General features: G+C 38.6%; 1 protein-coding gene across 1 annotated transcript in view; it reads right to left on the bottom strand.

Moving 5' to 3' along the window:
* The window catches only part of LOC103263352 (ATP-binding cassette sub-family A member 9-like), a gene marked incomplete at its 3' end in the record, with an annotated part of 43,992 nt that extends 20,202 nt beyond the window's left edge, over nt 1–23,790 (bottom strand). The window contains exons 1-6 of the mRNA XM_008061034.1: nt 23,656–23,790; nt 7,916–8,020; nt 6,260–6,467; nt 3,826–3,990; nt 3,167–3,270; nt 2,156–2,382 (exon numbers count right to left, since the gene is read on the bottom strand). Of these exons, the coding sequence (XP_008059225.1) occupies nt 2,156–2,382; nt 3,167–3,270; nt 3,826–3,990; nt 6,260–6,467; nt 7,916–8,011 (800 nt within the window). The remainder of the gene's footprint in view (nt 1–2,155; nt 2,383–3,166; nt 3,271–3,825; nt 3,991–6,259; nt 6,468–7,915; nt 8,021–23,655) is intronic.
* Between the last annotated feature and the right edge of the window lie 1,681 nt (nt 23,791–25,471).

The following is a 25,471-nucleotide window of genomic DNA, read 5'->3' as shown; positions in this document are numbered from 1 at the left end:
AACGAGGCATGTTTGTATACCTAACCCTTAACTGTACCCCACAATATCATAATAAAAAATATTGATAAAAAAATAGAAAAGTCATTCTCAGTCTGCAGATTGTACAAAAATGGCCTATAGTTTGCCAACTCCCAAAGCTGATGGTTAGATACAGATATAGATGTGTACATGGACATAGGACATAAATAGATACAGATCTATAGCGTCGATGAAGAACTTTTTTTCCTTGACATCAATGCTAAAGAAGCAGGAAGAAAGTTATTTAAAGGGGAAAGGAGAATGTGCTTTCCAATCAGACAGATCTGGTTCCAGTTTTCTCTGCTACATTGTAACTATGTAATTCTGAGAGGCAGTTACTTAATCTCTTCAAACTTCAGTTTTCTCTAATGGATAATAAGAAAATTAAATGAAACTGTGTGTTTTATGGGTTTAATATGGCAGCTTGCTTATAATGGATCCACAATGAACAGTTAGTTTATTTTTTATTTAAAATAGAAAATGCCGTCATGTTGTGGGGTGGTTTGTTTGTAATGGCTGATTGTAATGATTCCCCTTTCACAATACACTTTTGTTCATCTGAAATTATTCATCAATACTCATTCTATAAGGCTTGTCTTAATTTTTTCAAATGCTGTACAAATGAAATACCTTTTCTTTTGAGAGGAAAAAAGCCCTGATATGTAATACTTTCTCACTGGATTTATTTATTTATTTTTAATCATCTTGGTTACTTTGATCTTTGTCGATTTTCATCATTTAAAAAATCTATAGTGGACAAAATTTACTGCATTATGCAATTTTAATACAAAAATGTAACACATATGAAAAAAGGAAAAAAGAAAAACCTCTCAACCCAGACCAACCATCTTTTACATTCGATGTACTGAACACTTCCGTAGAAAAATAAGAAAGCTTGGTATAGATCAGCAGCGTTAAGAATGCATGGCTTTCCTACTCAAGTGTTCAACATTCTTTTAAAGGCTACATAGCACATTCCCAAAGTCTTCTATTGCTCTACATATCTTGTTTAACACTGAGAACAGCATCACTGTGGAAAAGGCAAATTCAAGGTACAAACCATTGCTTTCTGACTCCAGAACTCATGCTGGTGTCGCTGTCTCTGACGCAGCACTTGGCTAAACTCTTCAAAACATCATGCTATTAACTGATGACTCAAACCTTCGTTTCTTTACTTGCCTCTACTGTCCTCTCAGGCTGTAATACTTCCCAGAGCTCTATCAACTGATATCTAAGACAGAATGTTTGCTTTTAAGCGCCATGTAAGCATTTTAAGTACATTTCTTTCTCGCAACCCTCAGGACTTATACAGATTTTTTATTTTATTTTTTTTTTAGTTGGAGTTTCACTCCATCGCCCAGGCTGGATGCCATGGCATGCTCACAGTCACCACAGCCTCGACCTTTTGGACTCAGGCAATCCTTTTGCCTCTGCCTTCCAAGTAGCTGGACTACAGGTGCTCATTACCACGCCCAGCTAATTTTTTTATTTTTATTGTAGGATGGGGTCTCGCCAAGTTGCCCAGGCTGGTCTCGAATACGTGGGCTCAGGCAATCCACTCACCTTGGCCTCCCAAAGTGCTGGGGTGGCAGGCTGAGCCACTGAACCCGGTGAGAGGTAGATATTATTGTCAATGTTTTACGGATTAGAAAACTGAGGTTTAAAGAATTTAAGTAATTTTCCAAGGTGGTAGTACTAATTGCTGACATGGAGACAACCTTTAGCTGGCGGCCCCAGGCCTGTACAGGTTCTCACCACGCTGCTGCTCCATTGCCTCCACTAAGAAAATCCCACTGCCGGAGGAGCATGATAGGCTTCTTTTCTCATGTTCTCAAGGTGACGACTCATTCAATGTGCGTCAAAATCTATGTTTCTAATGTTAAGTATCAAGAACACGTAACTAGTGACTCAGTGTCATCATCTATATCTTTGGTGCCCTGAGTGTTGGCAGACATCTACTGGACCACATTTCCCTTAAGTCAAAGAAGTATGGAAAGTTCCCAGCCTGTACTCATTTGTAATGCATTGCTTTCAGAAAGCAACAGTTTAAACACGATGCCTTATAGGTCTAAAGAGTTCAACCAGCTGAATTGTTCTGTGTATCATGCAACATGTGGAATGGAGTCATGTGATTTACCAGAATGCTGACTCCCGAAGTCCCATCATTGTCATCATTGACTTCATGTATTGTCTTTCTTGTGTAACATTCACTGATACGTTGTATATAAATGCAGAGAAAGAAATAATGCAGAAGAAAATGAAAAAATCAGTTGCAAGTCCTCCTTGGGCAACAGACGGTAACATCTTCATATTTATACCGGTAATTGACATCAGCTCTTCCATCACTGAATGGTTTGTTTTGATCTAAAGAAAGATATCAATGAACAAATTGTTGTCACCAATCTAATTATAGCCTCAGGCTTTTTCTTTAAACTATAAGGAAACGTGCACTCCACACTTAAATGTGTGTATGTATTACACCCTTTGTGATCTGGTCCCTCGTGGTCCCTGAATATCCCAGGTTTTGTCTTGATTTCCTAGAACATTCCTGCCTGCCATGTTCACTGGACAAAATGCTACTTATGTTTTGAGACCAACTGGAATGTCATTTCAATTTGTAAATCTTCCCTGATATTTCTCATCAGAGTACCACCTGCTTTATTGTTTGTGTGGCACACCATTTAAAAATATATGATCGGATCAGGCATGATGGTGCACACCTGTAGTCCCAGCTACTCAGAAGGATGAGGTAGGAGGATTGCTTGAGCCCATGAATTTGAGGCTGCAGTGGACTATGATCGCACCCATGAATAGCCAATGCATTCCAGCCTGGGCACCATAGTGAGAACCCATCTAAAATAATAAAATAAAATAATAAAATAAAACAAAATTTCTACGATAGAACCTAAACTGTTATGATGACTATATATTCATATTTCTCTCTCTCATGGCCAGTATCCCTGGGAAAAGTGCCTGTGTTCTATTCATGTTCTGATCTCCAGTACTCAGCACAAAGGTTTGAACCCAGAAGTTGTTCAATATATTGTGTCTTATTAATGAAGTGAATAAATGATAGGGCAATCCATTACACCACCACCCATTAAAATTTAATTTGTAATACATTTAGGTCTCTTAACTTCATACTCACTTCTATGACAGCAGCATTAATAGCAGCTTGAAAAGCCACAAAGCCTTTTTCCCAGAACATTAAGTCTTCACACATGATTGTTTCTTCGAATGCATCACAACGAGCTTTAGAAGATGAAGACACCCATTATGGTCATCTTTATAGGAAAAATCACAATCTCAATGTTTTGAAATACACTCAAAGTCCATGAGAATATGGTGGTTGATGACTCTTCTCAGGTGAGGTTTGTGGAGCACACCAACGAGAAAAACACCATAACTGCCTCAGTAGTGTTTTTAAGATTTGCTCTCAGTGATTTTTCATTCCATCTTACACTTTTTTTCATTAGTCAAGATTATTTTGTTGAGCTTTGCTCTTCCGTTACTTGTGTCCAGAAAGCACTACACTTTAAAAAAAATGTTTGTGGAGCATTGAGCAAGAGCATTTTGTTGAGGTTTCATTCAGGAACAACAGAGAAATAATAGTGAATGTAATTTCTTCATAGAACAACGTACTTAAGAATATAAATTTTATTGAATAAGAATGAATCTCTTTTGTGATCAGAGGCTGAAAGTGTATGTTGTGGTTGTGTGTTCGTGTAGTTTCACTTCTATCACACATGGCTCCTTGTGGTGACTAACATAATAGCAAAAATAAATGTTTTCTACTAGGAAAGTTACCTGAATGGTTCTTGTGTTCTTTCATCTTGTGGATTCTATGTCTCCAAGAAAACTTCAAACGATATGAGAGGGTGTCAGTGAAGGCAACTTTCACAGCATCTATTGAATAGTTTAAATCCAAAGTATCCATGCTTTTTTCATCAGGCCACCCCATGACGGTGCTTCCTGCCATATGAAAAAAATGAATTAAGTAAGACGGTTTCTATGTGGCCCAAAGATACCAGGCCATGATCAATTATGTTGGCGTTGTCTTATGTTAACGTCATCTCCTCCCTAAAGGCAGTTCTGGGCCTAAATGGAGGCAGGAGTGGCACACATGGATGTTCAATGTTCTAGATAAAATCATTAGTGTTACATGACAAACATTTCTATTACAAATATAGTATGCTTTTCCAAATGTATGCATTTCCATTGGGTTAGGGTTAGGGTTATTTAACAAATAATTTAAAGCACAATGAAGTTGAAATAATGGCAATACCAGTGCCTCTATTTAAACTCATGTACAGACAGACCTAGCTAAAGATCAAATATGTACTATGATTACAGTATAGATTTCCATTTGGCAGTGGTGTCAATGTGGCCAAGTTCCCAAAGACAGCATAATTCTGTTACATTTTGATAGTGCTTTCTTAAGAGATTTGTTAATTCTAAAGTATATAACGTAAATCACTGCCTGTTACTGATCAAACCCAACCGATTTAACCCATATAATTTCCCACCATGCATATTCCCAGTGCAATTCAAGGTGTTCCTTTGTCCTGTTTTCTACAACTCAGTAGCTAGATCCAGACCTTAATCAGATTCAGGTCTAACCTTTTCACCAGGCTGTGGGTGGTGGTGTGCTGTCTTATCAAAGTTCATAATTTCTAATTGTTTATTATTTGAGATGTTAGCAGCTGCTGACATTCAATGTGCAGATCCATTAATTCAATAGGGTTTTTTTAAAAAACAGGAATGTTTTATTTCTATCATTTCTTTTCCATTTATTAGTAGAAAGCAATTTATAAATTAGTACTTTTTCCTCATCTATTTGTCTATGCAATAATAAAGTTCACATAGGGCATATGCTGGTATTTTCATCTTATTTATGAATGCTTATAGTAAGAACCCATTACTATGGATTGTGTAACTCTTATCTGAAATGACTGGGACCAGAAGTGCTTTGGATTTTGAATTTTTTTTTCCTTTTGGCTTCTGCAACATTTGCATATACATAATAAGGTATCTGGCAGATGAGACCCAAGTCTAAACAAAAAATTCATTTGTGTCATATACACCTTATACACATTGCCTGAAGGTAAGTTTATACAACATTTTCAATAATTTTGTGCATGAAACAGAGTTTTGGCTGCATTTTGTCTGTGACTCAACACATGAGATTAGATGTGGAATATTTCACCCATACATCATGTCAGTTCAGAGCATTTCAGATTTTGGATTAGGAATGTCCAACAATCCTCCTTCAAAGTAAACAGTTGATTCTATTTTTCCTTTAGTAACATAATGCCAAAGCATGGACTTTAATATCTATCTGACGAGCTTGAAATCACTGCACTTGTACACACCCAGCTTGTGTCAAGTTGGCTGCTGAGTCGTTTTGGCATGACCTGTCCCTTCTGAATGCTCGCTGGCTGTCTGGAATGACAACATTCTGCACCCTGTAACGTTTCTGTCCTAACCCTCAAAACCTCTTCTCCCCCATACTGAGACTCCTGGGTAACAAGGACACAGCAGTGAGAGCACGAGACTATTGCGTAAGTCCTTGTCGGGACTGCTCCACTTGACACACTCAGTCGTCTCGATAGCATTCTAACACTAAACTACCTGTGTCATTACTGAACATGGTTTTCATTGCTGTTCTCAAATTGGCCATCTCTGCATCTGGAGAATAACTGTTGGTTCTTACAGGGTCTCCTCAGGACCCCCTTGCTTCTATTTGCTCTCTTCCTCTTGCCCCCTCCCCCGCCCCCAGAGAGCTGCTATGCTGATCTTGTGGCTTCTAGCACGTTTCTCCCTCCACTTTCACCGTGGGGTACCGAGAAACACCTTGCCACCTGGTTTTGTTGCAAACATTGCCCGTGTGGTTTTGGTTTGGGTGCCGAGTTTCTCTCAGCTATTATGTATTTGAAGAGATTTAAAAACCATGCTGTCACTTCAGTCCAATCTTTCCAAAAACTCCTCACAAACCTCCATTTAAATAATGGTGGAGTATGTCATTTTGATTAAGTGTTAAGATGAGGACAAACCTGTTAACATAGAATTTCATAAATAAAACACTAGAGAACAGAGAAAACTTCTTTGACGCTGGAAAAGAATATATTGATGTTGTAAATAAACGCTAGAAACTTGAGCATTGAACACGACCTATCAAGGAAACCTCAAATGAATGTCTTTTGCAAAAAATAAAATTATCATGAACTGCCTGAGAACGCACCTTTTATGAAAGGGGCTGAAGCCACTTTGTCCATGATCTCCCGGGCCATTTTGGATTCAGGTGCAAATGCAATCACGTAATTTGAATCATTGAAAGTATCGACATGTCCCAAATCCGTGATGAGCATTTGAGGCGAGTCACGAACGTAATGCAAAGTGGAGGGAAACAGATACACAAACAGCACTAGGAGAAACGAGAAGAACCATTCCTACACAGCAATGAGAAAAACATGAAGCAAATCAATAGGTGTTCGGCCACAGATTAGCCATCCACAAACTATTTAAAACACTTAGTTCTGTTATGCAGCCTGTTTTCCGTTTGCCCTTTCTCCTGGCTTGCACATGGCTTGATTTTGCTTTGTCCTGTAATCTGCACATTTAAAAATTTGCACATCATTCACCAAGACAGAGTTGTAACTTCAATTCCAGTGACTATTGAGGTTGAGTTTATTACACTACAGTGCAAGTGATAAAGCCTGGATTGCCGTGTTAAAACCTGAGTGACGATGATGATGGTGAATCAATGGCAGCTGGCCTGGAATGGCAACCAGCTTCCATCAACAGGAGTAAGGTCCTATTTTGACTTCTGCTTTTGACATTGTCATTGTGACCACATCCTAGAATTGTAAATGCAGCATGATGCGTGTGAAGTCCAGTAATAAGAACCCACTTTATTATTTAGTCATAATTCTAAGCACAAGACCTTTCAAAAGAGGGCAGTGTCCTAGTCCTCATATGTGCTCATATTTCTCATTTCCCCTCTTAACCATGTGTGTTGGTTTAGGTCTATACCAATATCTATCTATTTACATAGAAAAATAGACATAATGTTTCTATAACAGAGGGAAAAGGTTGGAAGTAAGACATCTACACTGAGTTAGATCTCAACTTTTATATTTATATAATCCTTGATCCATGTAGGAATTTTTGTGTACATTATTCACTGCCAGGTCACCATTCAGTACAGATTTGCTGAACACACACACAGTGTCTATAATGTCAACTCTTGGACTATGGGTATTTTATTTGTAACTTTAACTAAATTATCATATTTTTTTCTGAAATTACTGAATTTTCTACACAAAGCACATCAAGTCATTCTTATGATCAGAAGTAAAACTTTTAATAGAATTAAAAGTTTAAAATGACATTTTATTTACATGTTTGTCTATATAACCATCATTTCTTTCAAATTGATACTCTCTGTATCCACAATGAAGTTGTGTAGAAGCACTACAATTTGATTGTCTTTTAAGACTGTTGATTACTTTTGGATGACTTCTGGATTAAATTCTGTCTCTTTCACTTACTTTGGCCCTGAACTTCTATTCCTCTGTCTTCATGAGATTAGAATGTGCTCAGATTCAAAAGTGTTATCTCTGCAGCATAAAAATGCATCTTTATTTTTCAGGGAGTTTCCAAATATGAATTGTTTGAAAAATGCCTTCAGTAGGACAAGCAATAATATACTTTAGATTTTATTTGAACAAAATAAATTATATTTGAAAAAAAAACAAAGACCAGAATTTGAAAAAAAATCTAGCCTTATAATAAGCTACTCATATGAAACTTCCAATAATGAAGATAAGTGTTTATGTTGCCTGAGAAGATCCTTTTTGTCCTCTAAATACAAGAACTCATAGACTCTAAACCATACCAACAAGGTCTGTGCTTTCATCCTCCATTTTTTAAGATAGTTCTTGTAGAGAAGAGCCCATGTTTGCTGGCTCACGTTCATGCATCTCTTGCTCATTTTGATCTGCTTCTTTTAAGAAGAAGAAATTCAGGAAGTAAATGTGAAAATCTGAAGTAGAAAACATTGTGCAATCAAACCAAAATGAAACATCATAACAGCTGTTTCCAATTTCACGCCTAGAGAAGAAGGGAACCAAAAAGCTAAAATAAAGCATATGAAGAGATGTTCAAAATCAATATTGAAATAAATAAAAATTAAAACAACCATACGATGCCATTTTTTCCCCTCATTGGACTGACAAGAATCAAAGGAGTTGAATGTTGCTTTTCCCTTCACAGTTGGCATTGTTAAATTGCCTAACGGGGAGAAAGAAACTTTATGTACTGTTGGTGGGGATGTCACCCTACTAGTCATTTTGGTGATTCATTGCTACTTAGCGGTATCCTTCCATCAACCAATTCTGCTCCTGGGTAAGTATCTCAAGGAAATTCTCACATGGGCTCACAAGGAGACCTGTGCAAGGATGGTCTTTGTAGTATAGATTATTGTGGCAGGGTGCTGTAAAACAAATTGTGATGGGTATGCTCTAAAGGATTTAGGAGCAATGAATTGGTTCCAACCATCCACATGAAGAGATCTTAAAAACATAATGCCAATTAAAAAGAGAGAGAGAGAGAGAGAGAGAGAGAGAGAAAAGAGAAGAGAAGAGAAGGAAAGGTTGAGAGTAAGACTGCAATATCACTCTTGTTAATTCACGCCACACGCAATACACATGTTTCAAAAACATCCAGGAACATGCACCCTTTTGACATGTCCCCTCATTTTTGGACCATTTCTTTTTTGCTAGCACAAAGTGTTCCAGCCTTATCTTATATTTTCCCGAACCCAGCCTTGAAATCAGCCATATCCTCAATAAGCCCTGGTTCTTTTTTTTTAAAATGGAAGTTTTAATTTTGAGCTAATTGTAGATGTGCATACGGTAGTCAGGAATAACAGATCCTGTGCTAATCAGTTACTCCCAATAGTAACATCTTGCTAAATTGTAATACAACATCACTGCCAGAACACTGACATGGATAGAGGCAAGATAGAGAACATTTCGGTCACCACAAGGACACCTCCTGTCCCCTCTTTATAGCCACACCCATCTTCCTCTCTCGCTCTCCCATCTCCCACCAGAGCTCTGGTTCCTTTTAAGGGGGGGTGGCATTTAGAATTCACAACTGGGGGTGTGCTCATGGCTATCGTGGAATTGCTTCCCCCAAGTTCTTCTAGTAGATAAATTCTCTTTCTCTTGATTTATGTGTGTATAGGTATATATAAGTACATGCACACACACTTCCGTCTTTGAAGTCACTTTCCACGACTTCACACCAATACCTCCAATTCCAGTCCAACACCGTAGGGCTCATTCATTCCTTTCCATATTTGTACCTCTCTTCTGCCTGAGAAAACCTGGCTACCATTATCTTAATTTATTTCATCCTTTGATCAACGTCCCTGCATGTAGCCCGTCTGCTCTCCCTTCCCTTGCACGGGTGCCCTCCTTACTCCTAAGGCACTGACACATTTTGCAGGGCTGTCCCTCACAGACACCCTTCTCACACTAGCTCCAGCATACCACCTGGTGTCTCCCCTGCAGGGAGTAGCTGGTATCGCAGGCAACACCTCTATGCCTGGCTGATTTGTTAAAATTTTTGTAGAAATCAATTCTTGTTTTGCCACACCGCTGGGATTGTGGATGTGAGCCACCATGCCTGGCCTGTATATACTTTTTAAGAATAAAAACCTTCAACCCCGATAGATAGATAGATAGATGAAAGAAAGAGAGAAAGAAAGAAAGAACTAAAGGATCAACATCAAGAACAACAAAAGGTTTACCTTTGACAGTGAGAAACAGAAATGGAGATTGGGTGTGAAGAAAGAGTTAGAAATTAAAGAAAATAAATATCCAAAATAAGATAGAAACTACTTGAACCAATCATTCTTGTGCCATGATCTCGAGTACCATTATCTCAACCCTTTATTGACCTTTTATCAGCAAAGTCCCCCAAAAGTGCTAGGATAATAAGGCAAGTAGATAGAACATGTCATGGAAAATTCCGAGAATTTAATATTGTTCATTATGACTGGAAAGAGACAGCCTGGGGTGAGTTTGAGTGCAGGTTAATGAAGAGAAAATATTAATTAACATTTGATAAGGATTTCCTCTGATCTAAGTAATTCCAAATGTTTTATAAGAATTAATTTGTTTAATCTTCACAATAAGCCTTTGCCACAGATCCTGTTATTCTTCCCATAATACGGATGAAGAAAACGAGACCCAGAGAGACAAAGTGACTTGCCCAAAACAGCTAATGGTGGCAGAACCAGGGCTGTAACTCTGGAGACCTTACTCGCAACCAATGAACGGTGCTGTGTAGGCCAGTGATCTGTTCAGTGCGGGAGTTTCTACCAGGTAGTGCAGGCAGTGAGGAGTTGTGGGGGGATTCCCCTCAGGCTGTGGGTGCAGTCCTTCTCAGACACCCTAGGAACCTGGAACACAAGAAAAGGAAGATTACCCTCAAGAGGAAGAGAAATGCAGAAGTTTTAGGAAAAAAAAATGTATTGTAAGAATCAGATGGAAAGTGTTTAAATCTAATATTTAATGACACCAATAAAATTCAAGAAAGAAAGGCAAAAATAAGTAAAAAGCAGATAACTCTCTTAAAACTTTTATTGAAGTCAGTAAATAATACAAAATCTTCCAAAGATATGGAGGAAATTTTGTCATCCTCCCAAATTTTCAAAGAAAAGTAAAACACATGTGAAAGTAATGAAGGATAAAAATGCATATAATGAAGAGAAAAAAATAATGCATAGTAAGACATTTGATAAAGAGATATCCATAAATAAGAAGAAATACATTGTAGACAATGCATTGAATAAAATACATTGTTAAAAGTACAATGAAAATTAGTTTTTCAGGACAGTGAGAGGATATCTATGTTTCCCAAAATGTCTATCCACGTACCAAATATAATAACCTAAAAAGGATAGTTTTGGAATTAAAGGTTAAAAGAAAAAGTCTCTATGAATTAAGTTGGGATTGGGAAGCTCAGGAGGGAGTAAACAGCTTACATAAGAACAAAAATCAGTTGGAGAACTTCCAAGTGGAAGTGAAAAAATGTCATTTGCTCAATTTCCTCTGTAAAAATCTACAAGATGGCCAAAATTAAAAAGAACATTGAAGAAATATTTTTTGTAATAAAATTAGAAAATGTTTTAACCTCAAACCACAGATTTACTCCTCCCCTGAAATGTCAGCCAAATTATTAGACGTTGCTTCAAATTAAGGAGAACACCTGTGAGAGGTCTTCAGTTTTCCTGACCAAAATGTGTATATTAATCTAGAATTATTTGAAAAGCACTAAAACACACGGTATCTCTCCCCTTGTAATGACCTGTGATGATGAAGACAGAACCGTAGGGTCTGGTCCCACACTGTGGAATGTCAGGGAGATGGGGGAAGTAGCATCTACCTTTGTGCAATCTCTTTTTTTCCTCATCTGCTAGTTTAGGATAGAGAAGGATGTGAAACACCTTTACACTGATTGAAACAACAATAATCTAAACAAAATTTCAAACTTATTTTTCTTGGCACTAGCAAAACCCAAAAGATTCACGGAGCCATTGATAAGCTGAATTCCTAAGAACTCAAACCCATGAAAGGTAGAAAGATCCACCAGCACTGTTCCCATATCCATGGCAAGTGATTTCATCTAAAGTATGAATAGACAGAGAAGGTAAGCCTACCAAGAAGAGTATTTGCAAAAGTGGGAGGAAAAAAAACCTATAAAATGTACATAACAGTATGGGTTGGATAGAAAAAGAGAAATCTAAAAGAACCCAAGGTACAAAGAAAATAAAATAGCCTAACTATACTTTCTTCACCTTAGTTTTTTTTTTTTAAGCAACAGTGAAAGAGGACCAGAAAACTAGAAAGACCCTCTAAAGCTCTGTGCATTCTCATGTTGTTTGGATTCAGAGGCCCTGCCAGATTTGGACATAAATTTGACCAAATCTATAGCCCATCCCTTCTCATATCCTATACATATATATGCTTATGTGTCAGTGACATTAACAACACAGGCAACATTGTTATTATAAGGTACTTATACTACCTGTGAAGAGATACAGTATTAGTTAAAAGTAACTTTGATTAGTTGTAAATGTGTATTGCAAACTCCAGGACAGCCATAAAGACAAGTAAAAAAATGAGTAAATATGCTATTCTAATAAAGTACATGGAATCATATAAAAGACTAAAAGTTACAAAAAGCAGGAAAATGTGAATTAAAAATAGGAATAAAGAAAATAATGGAACAAAGGACAACACATAGAAATCACTAACAGGAAGAAAGGCAGAAGACCGCAGCGGAGCCCATTAGACTATGTGAGTCCCAAAGTGAGTGAGTGAGTGTACGGAAAATTTCGCATCTATGTCTGTAAGTGGGCGTGTGAGTGGCTGTCTGAGTGGGAACTCAGGAGCCAGTGGCCAGGGCTGTCCTGGTGAAGCGGCTGGTGTTGCAGCTGTTCTGCTTGGACCTTACTGCTTCCCAGGGTGCAGAAGCTGTGTCATTTCTTAAAAACCAGCAAAGTCATTCCTCACAAGAAGCTGCCGGGAGTCACTGTCGGCTCCAGGCTCTGCCTCACCACTGCAGGGCCTGGCAGACACAGTGAGGTCACAGAGGCCACAATGAGGAAGGCCAGAGGCAGAGCCTCCCTGGAGAAGACAAAACAGGCACCCTGCCGCCATCTTGAAAACTAGGCAGGAAAGTGCTCTGGCTTCCTCACTACGGAGTGACAGACAAGATCTCTGTGACTGGTAGACTGACTACTCAGGAGATAATCATGACCAAGAGGGAATATTCCAAAAGCATAAATATGGAGGAACAGGATGAGTGCTGAGTCTCAGGCGCTCCACCTTCTACCCTGGTTCAGCCAAGGGACAAAGCGTATGACCAGAAAAGAATGGGAAAGACCCCTGAAGAGCTCGGTGGTGACTCCAAAACTGACCCAACCCCATGTTCCCCAGCATTCCTCTGAATGACAGACCCACATGGCTAGGGCACAACTAAGAGGGAATAATCCAGCCAGAGGCTGGACGTCAGCTGAGATAGAAGGACTCTACTCCAGGAAAAGCCTGGCCAGGGTGCCCCCCATCAGTATCTGAAGAAGAGACAATCCCATGCCTTCCCCCTGGAGGGGATCCCCCTGACCACACAAGAGTGGGAAGGGAGGACTGAATCTCCACCCACCCCCACTGTCTCCTCCTCCTTACCCTGGCTGGACACTAGGGAAATTGTGAATAAGACCACAGCTCTGAAGGAGACAGCAGAGGGGCTTACCTGTGAGCAGCTGAGAGGAAAAATGACAGAACCTGGCACAAGAGGGCAGGTTTTCTTTTGTTTTTTTGTGTTTTCTGTTTTTCTATTTTTTTTCTTTTCCCTTTGTGCATGAATGTACATGTGAGTGTTCAATCTGTATTACCCCCATCTTTTAAAAAATTTATTCTTTTTAATCTTTCTTTCATCTTTCTTTTTTTGTGTTCTGTTTATGTGTTTACATGAAAGATTGAGTGTTTATCTTTCGGGCTTTTTTTTGTTCATTTTTGTTCTCTTTTTTTTAGTTTAATGTTTATGTGAATATATGTGCTAGGGTTCAAATTCCTTTTTTTCTTCTCCTTTCATTTCATGTTTTGTGTGTGTGTGTGTGTGCGTGGTTTTCCTTTTTTGGAGTTTGTTTGTTGGTTTCTTTTGCTTTGTTTCTTTCCAGTTTGTTTTGGTTTTTGTTTGTGTGTTTAGTTGTTTTTTGCTTTGGCTTCTGCTTTTGTTTTTCTGTGTTTTTTTGCCCAGCTTATTTCATTCTACTTTCCTCTGTTCCCTTCATTACTATTACTGTATCTTGGATGCAGGGATGCACACATGTAACCACTGCATCATCATAAAGAGTGGTGGTGGAGAGTGGGTCTTAGGGAACCCATACCACAATCTGTGGACATTGGGATTTGCAAGTAGTTTCTGCAAATCCCCAACCTCCAACTTATTCAACTCCCCAAACTCCAAGAGATAGCAAAACTTCCCACCCACAGCCCTGTTTCAAAATAGAACAAATCCAGAACCCTGATCAGGGGAGAATAGAGGACTGAGCAAACATCAGAGGTGTAAACCTCTCCCACTGCCACTGATTAATGGAACTAAAGAGAACAGTAAGAGATCTGACAGAAATGGGGAAAAAAAATCAATGGAAGAGCACAGGTGATTCCAGTGTAACAGAGAAAGTGCTTGAAAAATCAGATCTCAGAACCCAAGCAACAGAAGCCACCAACAACTGGTCCCAGAATACAATGGGGATTAGGGAATGAATGGAAAGAGTGAATAAGACTCAAGAAAGACAAGATGCAACACTGAAAGAACTTGTAACAGAGATTTTGGCAATAAAAAAAATGCATCCAGGAAATGAATAACAAGATGACAGGCATGGAAAGTAGAATTAATCAAGCAGAAGAAAGAGTCTCAAAACTTGAAGACAAAAAACATGGAATTAACTCAATCTGTTAAAAACATAGAGAGAAAACTCAGAAAGAAAGAACAAAGCCTCCAAAAGATGTGCAATTATATCAAGAGGACAGACCTACATCTAATTAGTATCCCAGAAGAAGAAAGTGAAATGGAGAACACCTTGGAGAGAGTATTCCAGGAGGTATCTAAGAAAACATTCTCCATCTCACCAGAGATGGGATCATCCACACACAAGAGATACAAGAACCTCCACAAGACATCAGGTGAGAGAATTAACCCCTAGACACATAGTAATTTACCTACACAAAGTAGGCTCAAAAGAAAAAACCCTAAAGGCAGTAAAAGAGAAAAGTCAGACTACCTGCAGGGGAAAACCAATCAGAATAGCAGCAGACCTATCAGCAGAAACACTACATGCTAGAAGGGACTGGAGTCCAATGCTCAAAGTACTCAAAGATAAACAATTTCAACCAACAATTTTCTACCTAGTCAAACTCAGCTTCATCAACAATGGAGAATAAAAATTCTTCCTAGATATCAAATCACTAAGAGACTTCACAGCTTCCAGACCATCTCTAAAGGAGAAAGGTATTAATCACAGAAGAAAGAAAAAAAAAGCATGACCACACACTTCCCAAAAGAACAGGAGAGCATAGAATCCACAGAGAACACATTGTGACTGCAAACTTGAAAACACACACATATTTCAACCCAAAAGTTAAAAGGAAACAAAGAAAAAAACCTTATAAGAATCTCATGATAGGCACAAACAATCACATTTTAATAATCAGCCTGAACATGAATGAACTAAATGCACCACTGAAAAGACACAGAATGGCAAATTGGATTTAAAAAAAATGACCCAGCCGGGCTTGGTGGCTCAGCCTGTAATCCTGCGCCTTTGGGAGGCTGAGGTGAGTGGATTGCCTGAGCCTGCGGGTTCAAGACCCGCCTGGGCAGCAAGACCTCATTTCTACAATAAATCAAAAAATCAGCCGGGCGTGGTAGCACAAGCCTGTAATACTGGCTACCCGGAAGGCTGAGGCTGAAGGATTGCTGGAGACCAGTGGGTCGAGGCTGTGGTGGCCGGGAGCGGCCACTGCACTCCAGTCTGGGTGACAGAGTAAGACTCCAACTCAAAAAAAAAAAAAAAAAGACCCAATTATTTGCTACATCCAGGAAACTCATTTTATCACAAGGAATGCACACAGACTCAAAATTAGAGGATGGAAAGTGAATTTCCAGATGAATGGATCACAAAAGGAGACAGGAGTCGCAATCTTAATATCAGACAAAACAATCTTTAAGCTATCAAAATTTAAAAAGATATTGGAGGACACAACTTAATGATAGCAGTTTCAATACATCAACAAGAAATATCTAACTTAAACATATACACCCAACATAGGAGCAACAGTATTTATAAAGCAACTAATAAGTAAACTAAAAAAATACATTGGCTCTAACACTATTATAGCTGGGGACATAAATACCCCCCACTAAACCTAGATAGATCATCAAGGCAAAAAAGTCAACAAAGAGATCCAGAACTTCAACTTGACACTTGACCGAATGGACTTAGATATGTACAGAACACTCCACTCAACAACCACAGAATAAACATTCTACTTATCACCACATGGAATGTACTCCAATATCAATCACATCTTCATTCATAAATCAAACATAAACAAATTTTATAAGATTGAAGTACTGCCATGCACTTTCTTAGAAAATAGTGGAATACAAATAAATATCAACACCAACAAAATTCCACCTAAAACCACAAAGACATGGGCACTAAACAGCATGATGCCGATTGACTCCTGGGTCAACACAGAAATCAAAGCATAAATTAAAAATTCCTGGAAACAAATCAAAACAAAGAAACATCTTACCAAAACCTCAGGAATGCCATGAAATCAGTTCTAAGAGGGGAATTTATGTTTCTGTGAACACACATCAAAAAAATGGAGAACAAGTTGACAGACTAGTCAATCACCTAAGGGAGTTGGAAAGACCAGACCACCAAAACCCTAACTTCAGCAGAGGAATCCAGATCACCAAAGTAAAAGTCCAAATACGGGACATAGAAAACAAACATATCATTTTAAAAATCAACAAAATAAAAAACTATTCTTAGAAAGAATAAACAAGATTGATGGGCTCCTAGCCAGAATGACCAAGAAAAAGAGAGACAAATTGCAAATAAACACAATCAGAAATGCAAAAGTTAAAATCACAACTGACCCCAAAGAAATGCAAGATTATCAGAAATTACTATGCACACCTGACAAACTTAATGAAATAGAGGGCTTTCTCCACTTCTGACATCACACAATCTCCCAAGGTTGAAACAAGAAGACATTGAGACACTAAGTAGGCTAATAACAATCCAGGAAATTTACTCCATCATAAGAAAATTACCTACCAAAAAAAAAAAAAAAGCAAAACCCTTTCCAGCAGAATTCTACATAACATATAAGGAGGGCCTGATACCAATCCCTACTGAAAGTGTTCCAGGCAATTGAAAAGGCAGAATTCTCCCCAAATCATTTTATGAAGCTAAAACCATGATGATACCTAAACCAATTAAAGATACAACAACAAAAAAAAGAGAACTACAGGCCAATATTCCTAACGAACATAGACGCAAAAATTCTCAACAGGATTCAAGCAAATTGGATCCAGCAATACTTCTCAACAATTATCACCATTACCAAGTAGGTTTCATCCTCAGGATTCAGGCTAGTTCAATATCCGCAAGACCATAAATGTAATTAAATACATGAACAGATGTAAAAACGAGCACCATATGATTATATCATTAGATGCCAAAACAGCTTTTCACAAAATCCAGCATCCCTTCTTGATAAAAACACTTGAACATCTAGGAATAGAAGAAACATACCTCAAAATAATAAGTGCCATCTACAATAAATCCACAGCCAGGATATTGCTAAATGGACAGAAACTAGAAACATTTCCCCTGAAAACCCGAATAAGACAAGACTGCCCGCTTTTACCCTTCCTGTTCAACGTTGTGTTGGAAGTCCTAGCTAGAGCAATTAGATAAGAGAAGGAAATCAGGGCCATTGAAATATTAAAAGAGGAAGTTAAGTTATTCCTCTTTGCTGACGATATGATTCTATACCTTGAAAATCCAAGGGAATATGTCAAAAACCTCCTTGCACTGATTAAGAACTTTGGCAAAATCTCAGGGTACAAAATAAATTGCTAAAGGCTGTCGCATTCTTATACATCAACCAAAAACAAGCAGAGAACCAAATAAAAAGCGTAATCCCATTAACAATAGCAGTGACACCAAAAATTTAAATACTTCAGGATGTGCCTAACCAGAGAAGTGAAAGACTTTTACAAGGAAAACTATAAAACACTGCTCAAAGAATTCTAAAAAGACACAACAAATGGAAAAATAAAGCTGGGCACTGTGACTCACGCCTATAATCCTGGCACATTGGGAGGTGGAGGTGAGAGAATTGCCTGAGCCTGTGGGTTTGAAGCCAGCCTGGGCAACATGGTGAGACCTTGTTTCTAGAATAAATAAAAAATTAGCTGGATGTGGTGGCGCATGCCTGTAGTTCCAGCTACTTGGAAGACTGAGGTAGAAGGGTCATCTGAGCCCAACAGGTCAAGGCTGCAGTAGCCATGGTCATGCCACTACACTCCAGCCTGGGCAAAGAGTGAGACTCTAAAAAAAAAAAGGGAAAAAATTCCATGCCCATGGATAGGAAGAATCAACATTGCTAAGATAGCCATTCTTCCAAAGGAAATCTACAGATTCCACGCAATACCCATTAAATTGCCAACATCATTATTCTCAGACCTGGAAATGACAGTACAGAGAGCCATATGGAAACATAAATGACCACGAATAGCCAAAACAGTCCTTAGCAAAGGAAACAAAGCAAGAGGTATCACAATTCCAGACTTCAAACTTTACTATAAGGTTACAGTAATCAAAACATCCTGGTATTAGTACAAGAACAGGCATATAATCAATGGAATAAGATAGAGGTTCCAGAAGCAAAACCTCAATTTCTCAACTAGCTCATCTTCAACAAAGCCTCTACCAACAATCACTGGGGAAAGGAGAAACTATGCAGTAAATGGTGCTGGGAAAACTGACTGATCACATGCAGAAGATGAAAACAAGACCTCTACCTATCACCATACACAAAAATCAACTCTAAATGGATTAAAGACTAAACATAAAACCTCAGACATTAAGAATCTTAGAAAACACAGGAGGCACCCGTACAGAAATTGGAGTAGGCAAACAACTTCTGATCAAAACCCCAGATGTCCATGCCATAAGAGATAAAGTAGACAAGTGGAACTTCATCAAACTGAAAAACTTCTGCAAAGCAAAAGAAACCGTCAAGAGAGCGGGGAGACAGCACACAGAATGAGAAAAAATATTTGCCAACTGTATGTCTGACAAAGGCCTAACATCCAGAATCAACAAGGAACATAAATGTGCTGAAAGAAAAAATAAAAACAGTCCCATTAAAAAGTGGGCAAAAGACATGAACAGACACTTCTCAAAAGAAGACATGTGGGTAGCCAAACTCAATAAGCATCATATATTAATTTCAGACAGAAATAATGCTCAACCTCACTAATCATCATATATTAATTTCAGACAGAACAGACTTCTGAAAACAAAGCGGACTTTTCTTTCAAGGTAAAGAAAGTTAACAGAGATAAGAATGACATTACGGCCGAGCTTGGTGGCTCAGCCTGTAATCCCAGCACTTTGGGAGGCCGAGGTGAGTGGATTGCCTGAGCCCGCAGGTTCAAGGCCCGCCTGGGTAACTTGACAAGACCTCATCTCTACAATAAATCAAAAATTAGCCGGGCGTGGTAGCACACGCCTGTAATTCCAGCTACTTGGAAGGCTGAGGCAGAAAGATCGCCAGAGCCCAGCAGGTCGAGGCTGCGGTGGTCGGGAGTGGCCATTGCACTCCAGTCTGGGTGACAGAGTGAGACTCCAACTCAAAAAAAAAAAAAAAATGACATTACATAATAATAAAGGGACAAATTCTCTAAGAAGGCATAACAGTCTTTGACATGTAGGTGCTTGACAAGAGAATGACAAAATACTTGAGGCAAAAACTGATAGAGCTGCAGGGACAAACAGATGATTCCATGATTACAGTTGAAGACTTCAGCACCCTTCTATCAGATAAGGATAGACCAGCAGTCAAAAACACCAGTAAAGACATGGTTGAACACAGTAATACAACCAAAGAGCTGGGAAAAATAAGCATTTATCTATGCCCTACTTCATCCAACAACAGCAGAGTATACCTCCTTCTCAAGCTCACATGCAGCATTCATCAAGATAGACCATATTCTGGATCATAAAACACACTTCAACAAATTTGAAATGATAGAAATCATACAACGTATGCTCTCAGACCACAGTGGAATTAAACTAGAAATCAATAAAAGAAAGATAGCTGAAAAATACCCAAAATACTTGGGGATTATACAATATACTTCTACATTACACAGAAGTCAAAGAAAAAAAAATCTCAAGACAAATTAAAACATATTTTGAACTAAATACAAATGAAAACACAACTTATCAAGATTTGTGGGATATGGTAGGGAAAGTTTATATCATTGAATATATATAAGAAAAGAAGAAAAATCTGAAATCAATCATCTAAACATATACTTTAAGAAATTACAAAAAGAATAGCAAATTAAATTCAAAGTAGGCAAAAGAAAACAAATAGTAAAAATTAGAGTAGAAATCAATGAAATCAAAAGTAGGAAATCAATAGAAAAAATCAAGGAAACCAAAAGCTAGTTCTTTGAGAATGTTGTTACAATTAGTAAGCTTCTACCCAGGCTAAGAATGAAAGAAAGAGAACTCAAATTAATAATATTGGAAATGAAAGAGAAGGCATCATTGTAGATCCCATAGACATTAAGAAGATAATTAAGGCATACTACGGACGACTCTACACCCACAAATCTGATAATCAAGAAGCAATGAGCCAATTCCTTGGAAGACACTATCTGCCAAAATTCACATGAGAAGAAATAGACAATCTGAATAGGCCAGTATCTATTAAAAAAATGGAATCGATAATTAATAATTTTCCAAAGCAGAAAGCATTACTGGTGGTTCACCAGTGAGTGGTTTCATGGGAAATTCTATCAGACAGTCCTCAAAGAAATTGTATCAATGCTCTACAATCTCTGTTAGATGATAGATTTCAGAGAAAATAAGGAAATAAAAGCCTGAATATTTTGCCCTATATATTTCAACTCCTCATCCTTCATTCCTTGGAACGATGACAAAGTCTACTGTACAAAGTGAAACCTAAGTGGATAGGATGTGCTGTGCAGGATAAAGTGAGAAGGAACTGGAGTAGAAGGCTAAGGGCCTTATCATTTTGGCTAGGGGACTGTTATTTTGGAACAGTTGAATCTGTGGTCATGAAGATGTACAGAAATAAAAGCCAGACCTGTATCACACGTTTGGTGGAGATTTTCCCAAGACACTCTCAAGAGGGAGGGAGATTTGAAACTCATCGTTTTTAACTAGCTTTCAGTGGTGTGAAAGCACTTTCTGTTGGGAAAATTTCGTCATGAAAATGCAATTATTGTGGAAAGGTCTGCTGGGTAAAGGGACAGGCATGGAAGTATTAGAGACAGACTTGATTCTTGCAAAGTAGATCTCTCACTTCTACTGCTGGTAGAGAAGAGCATCTAAACTGATTTTCAGGTCCTTGATGGTTTAACTCACCCATGCGCAGGTGGATGTGTGAGGGGTGACATAGGGATAAGGGGTGATGAGCTGAAAATAACAGATAAATAAGTCCTTGAGCAGGTCCCTCATTCTAACAGTACATTATTGAAGTCAAAATAGAGGTAATTATTTGCAGGCAACAATGTCGCTCTGCTGTTGTCAGCGAAAGTCAGTCACCTTTGCCTGCCTTCTTACAGGCTCAGCCCTGGCCTTGGGATAACTCACACAAGGGCCCAGTCCTACACAGAAAGAGAGAGAGCACCCTTCGGGCATACACACAGATCCACCTGTCAATCAGACTGTCACTTCCCAATACACGGGCCAAGTCTTTAGCAAATCTTCATAGAATTATTTGAAAAGACCTGGGTTTCCATGGCAGCGGTGTCCTCCTTCAGTGCCACACTGAACGGGGATGGACATCATAAGGTTTTTGTTTTGTTTTAAAGCAGGATTTATTGAGAGGACAGAAAATCTCTCACAGCGGGAGGGGGCCCGAAAGGGTTGCCCCATAATGTTGTGAATTGGCTCTCAAATCGTTTTACTGATGTGGTTGCTCCTGGATCCTAGACTGAGCAAGCCATGAGGATGCTGACCCCTTCTGGTGTTTGAGGCAGCCCAAATGGGAAGATAACGTGCTCAAGCAGCCCCAGGGAGTTGTTGCCAGAGATGGAGTTTAGGCCTGGCTCCATCATTATCGCAGTGTCTACTGTGCTGCTATTTAAGTCTGAAAGACAAAGAATCGTTGAAGAGAAAAGTAGTGAGCAGAATATGGTCCCGTTCTAATTCTGAAATTTGTGAATCTATGACATTACACGGCAGACATTACACATTAATTAAGGTCGCAGACAGAAGGAAGGATTAGCTGACTTTAAAACAGGGAGATGATGCAGGATTATTTGGGTAGACACAATGTAATCGCAAGGGTCCTAAAAAGTGAAATTGGGAGGCAAAGAGATCAGGGTGAGGCAGTGTCAGAAGGACTCCATCTGCTGTTGCTGGCTTTGAGGAGGCAGGAAAAAGGCCATGGGCCAAAGACTGGATAAGGCTTCTAGAAGCTGTCAAAGGCAAGAAAGCAGATTCTTCCCTCAATCTCTAAAAGGAAACGCAACCCTGTCAAAACCTTGTTGTTAGGCCAGTGAGACCCGCATCGTACTTCCGACCTCCAGAACTGAGATATGATAAATCTGTTTTGTTTTAAGCCACTAGGCTTGTGGTCATTTGTTACAACAGCAACAGAAAGTTGACAAAAGGAGAAAAGAAAAAGGGGGAGTGTGACAGCCTAATTGTTGGGGGTTCCTTTTAGGATGCACCTCATTCACAGAACAGAGGGTTGCATGAATTTGTGTTTACGAATTGTCCAGGAGGGAGCAAAGAGATCCATCAGCAATGTCGATGAGCTCCTAATAATAATGCCATCAGAGCAGGTTGTGACAGTCTGGAAACCCCGACTCACACAGAAGTACAATCTTTCTAACTAAGAAATCAACACTGTGGAGAGCCTCAGTACCTGAAAGTGTTCCTCCTTCTTTCTGTGAACTCATGTCTTATATGTGCTGGAAAATATTTGTGGAACACAAAACAGTTACACAATCTAATTGTCATGAATGTGTTTATTTGTTTCCAAGTGTGTGAAAACTGATTTTTTTCCCCCATTGAACATCTTGGTGTAAATATCAGGAAAAAAATGCTATACACCATCAGAGCATGAAACATTTAGTTAGGTCAAGTGGCACAGGATTGAAAATTGTGTAATTTAGAAATAATAAATTGGTTATAAAAGTAGTAATTTCCCAGTCAGATGAAATTTCTGTTGCTCGGAGTACAAATGTATTGTGCAACAAGTTAGATTAAGATTCTTATGCAGGGTAACAGACAAGGTCAATAAAAATATTTCCCCGAGTTTTCTTGATGAAAATATTCTCAAGCCAATTAAAGACAATTTGAAACTCAGAAACCCATGCATCCTGTACATCCTGCAATGCTTACAACTTTTCTGGAACTAAGTATGAAAATGAACAACAAGTAATAAGTAATTCAAATAACTTTGGAAATAGCTCATACTTGCAAAGAAGCAACATCAAGTTCCTTTCAACTTATCTAGCAGCCTATTCCATAATATATGCTGTCTGTCCAAACATACTTTAGTCATGGGGTAAAAATGGACATGATTAGTTCCCCAACTGGTTATTTAGTTATACAAAATAAAATGCTCAAATGATTTGAAAAGTCAAAATTACTCATTAATCATTTACGGCATTTGGTCATTTCCCCCCAAATGCTCGGCATTCCAATTTCTACTCTTACATTATATTTCTACGTGCAAAATAACCACAATTTTAGAAGTTAACTTACTTTCAGGAAAGTTGGAGGAAAAAATCTAGACACACAGTTCATCCACAGGTCTCTGCATGTCCTGGGTAATAATTCACATTCCTGTTGGGTCACCACTACACCATGCTTTTAATCTCATGTTCGTTGTGAATAGTTATGTTTTAGACTGGTTTCCGAAGAGAATTATGGTCTCAATTCACTCTGCTGCCAAAAACTCTTACACTCACATAGTGATTCCTTTGCTATTTTCCTATTCTTCGTCTCCCACTAGTTTTTCAGCAGGGAGTTTGCGGTTGCAGATGGTTGGCTGGATATATCAAAACATTAGGAACTATCAAACAAGGAGAATCTAGTCTTTCTCCATTGGCTCTTTCATAATAGGCCTTCGTGGGAGAGTTGACCCCAACACAATCTTTCAAATACAGAAAAATAAAAAGCCAGTCTAGAGCAGGGAGGAGCAAAGTGGAAAGAGAATAATTTCTTTATACCAATTGGGTCAAAATGTACCTCAATACCTTCTACAGGTTCTTAAAACCTGAATCTAGGAATTTGGCAGTGAAGCAATATGATTTTTCAGGGTAACAAAATAAACTCTGCGTTTTTAATCAGCATCTCACTCGCATGGTATGCGTGCTAATTGCAGCATCGTTCTTGCAACTGAATGCAGGAGACTCTTTAGAGCAACGTCACATAAATATACCTGCAGGCTTGTCACTTCTGCAACAGGTAGCAGAAAACAAACAACTTTCTCCATAAGCAACCATGGGTTTTGAGCAAATTCTGCTTTCCAGTATTGTTAGAGAAACATCTTTAACAGGCAATAGCTGCCATTCTCCCCCCCCCCCCCCAAGTATCTCAAGTAAGTAGAGACAAGGCTGTTCCAAAATTCTTATAACTCATGGAATTTGTCTTTGGCTGAAGAAGAAAGAAGGGAAAACCCACTCTCTTTCTGCTTGCAATCAGTAGGTCTGTGAAACTCCTCTGCATTATAACTACTTCCTGAACACATGACTAGAGAAACAATAAATGCATGCCATTCTGAAATCAGACTCGCGTTTGTATCCCATTGACAATGATAATCGCCTGAAATCTTCCTTCTCTAGTTTCCACCTCACTATTTTTTCAATTATATTTACTCTTTTACCAATTATGTGAGATCCGGAAACTGCTCAGCAAACAGTCTGTAGAAGCAGGCAGAACTCACAGACAGAATTCACGTTGACTGTCAAATTTAAAAGACTTCTGATTGTTTCTGTATGTCTTCTGTTTTTGGCAGAAAGGACAAAATTATCACATTTAATAACATTTGTCAACATGTTGCTCACAGATAATATAATTAGGAAATTTAATCTCTGTGGCACTGTAACAGGGCAAGCTCACCCTCATTCACCTTCATTCCAATGTTTTCTAGATTAAGAGCGGTTACCTGCTCTTCTAAATAATCTTTAGAATCAGTTTACCAATTAAAAAATAATCCTACAGGCACTATATGAAATGGCACTGATTATAGAATAAAGTAGTCAGTTGCCTATGTCTCTGTTCCTTTGATTATTCTTATTTTAGATGCACACATTTTACAATGTTCCCCTGCCTTTTGCTTCATTTATTTTGCAGCAATATTCTCCAGTGCCAGAAGCCTTATCAGTTTCCTGTGGTGTGCTTTGCATCACCCCAGGACACAACTCTTGAAAATTTTGCTGTTTATCCTGGAGATTCATCACCCTGGGCCCTGTGTGCAGCTCTGCTCAAAAAACCGTACAAAAGCAGAAAACTCAACCTGCAGAGGGAGAAGAATGAAGCGGTCCAGCTGCCTGAGGAAAGGACTGAGAGGGT

This window comes from Carlito syrichta, unplaced genomic scaffold (genome assembly GCF_000164805.1).
Source record: "Carlito syrichta isolate Samal-C Ts95f unplaced genomic scaffold, Tarsius_syrichta-2.0.1 Scaffold304923, whole genome shotgun sequence".
NCBI lineage: Eukaryota > Metazoa > Chordata > Mammalia > Primates > Tarsiidae > Carlito > Carlito syrichta.
This window is presented reverse-complemented; position numbering and strand designations above follow the sequence as displayed.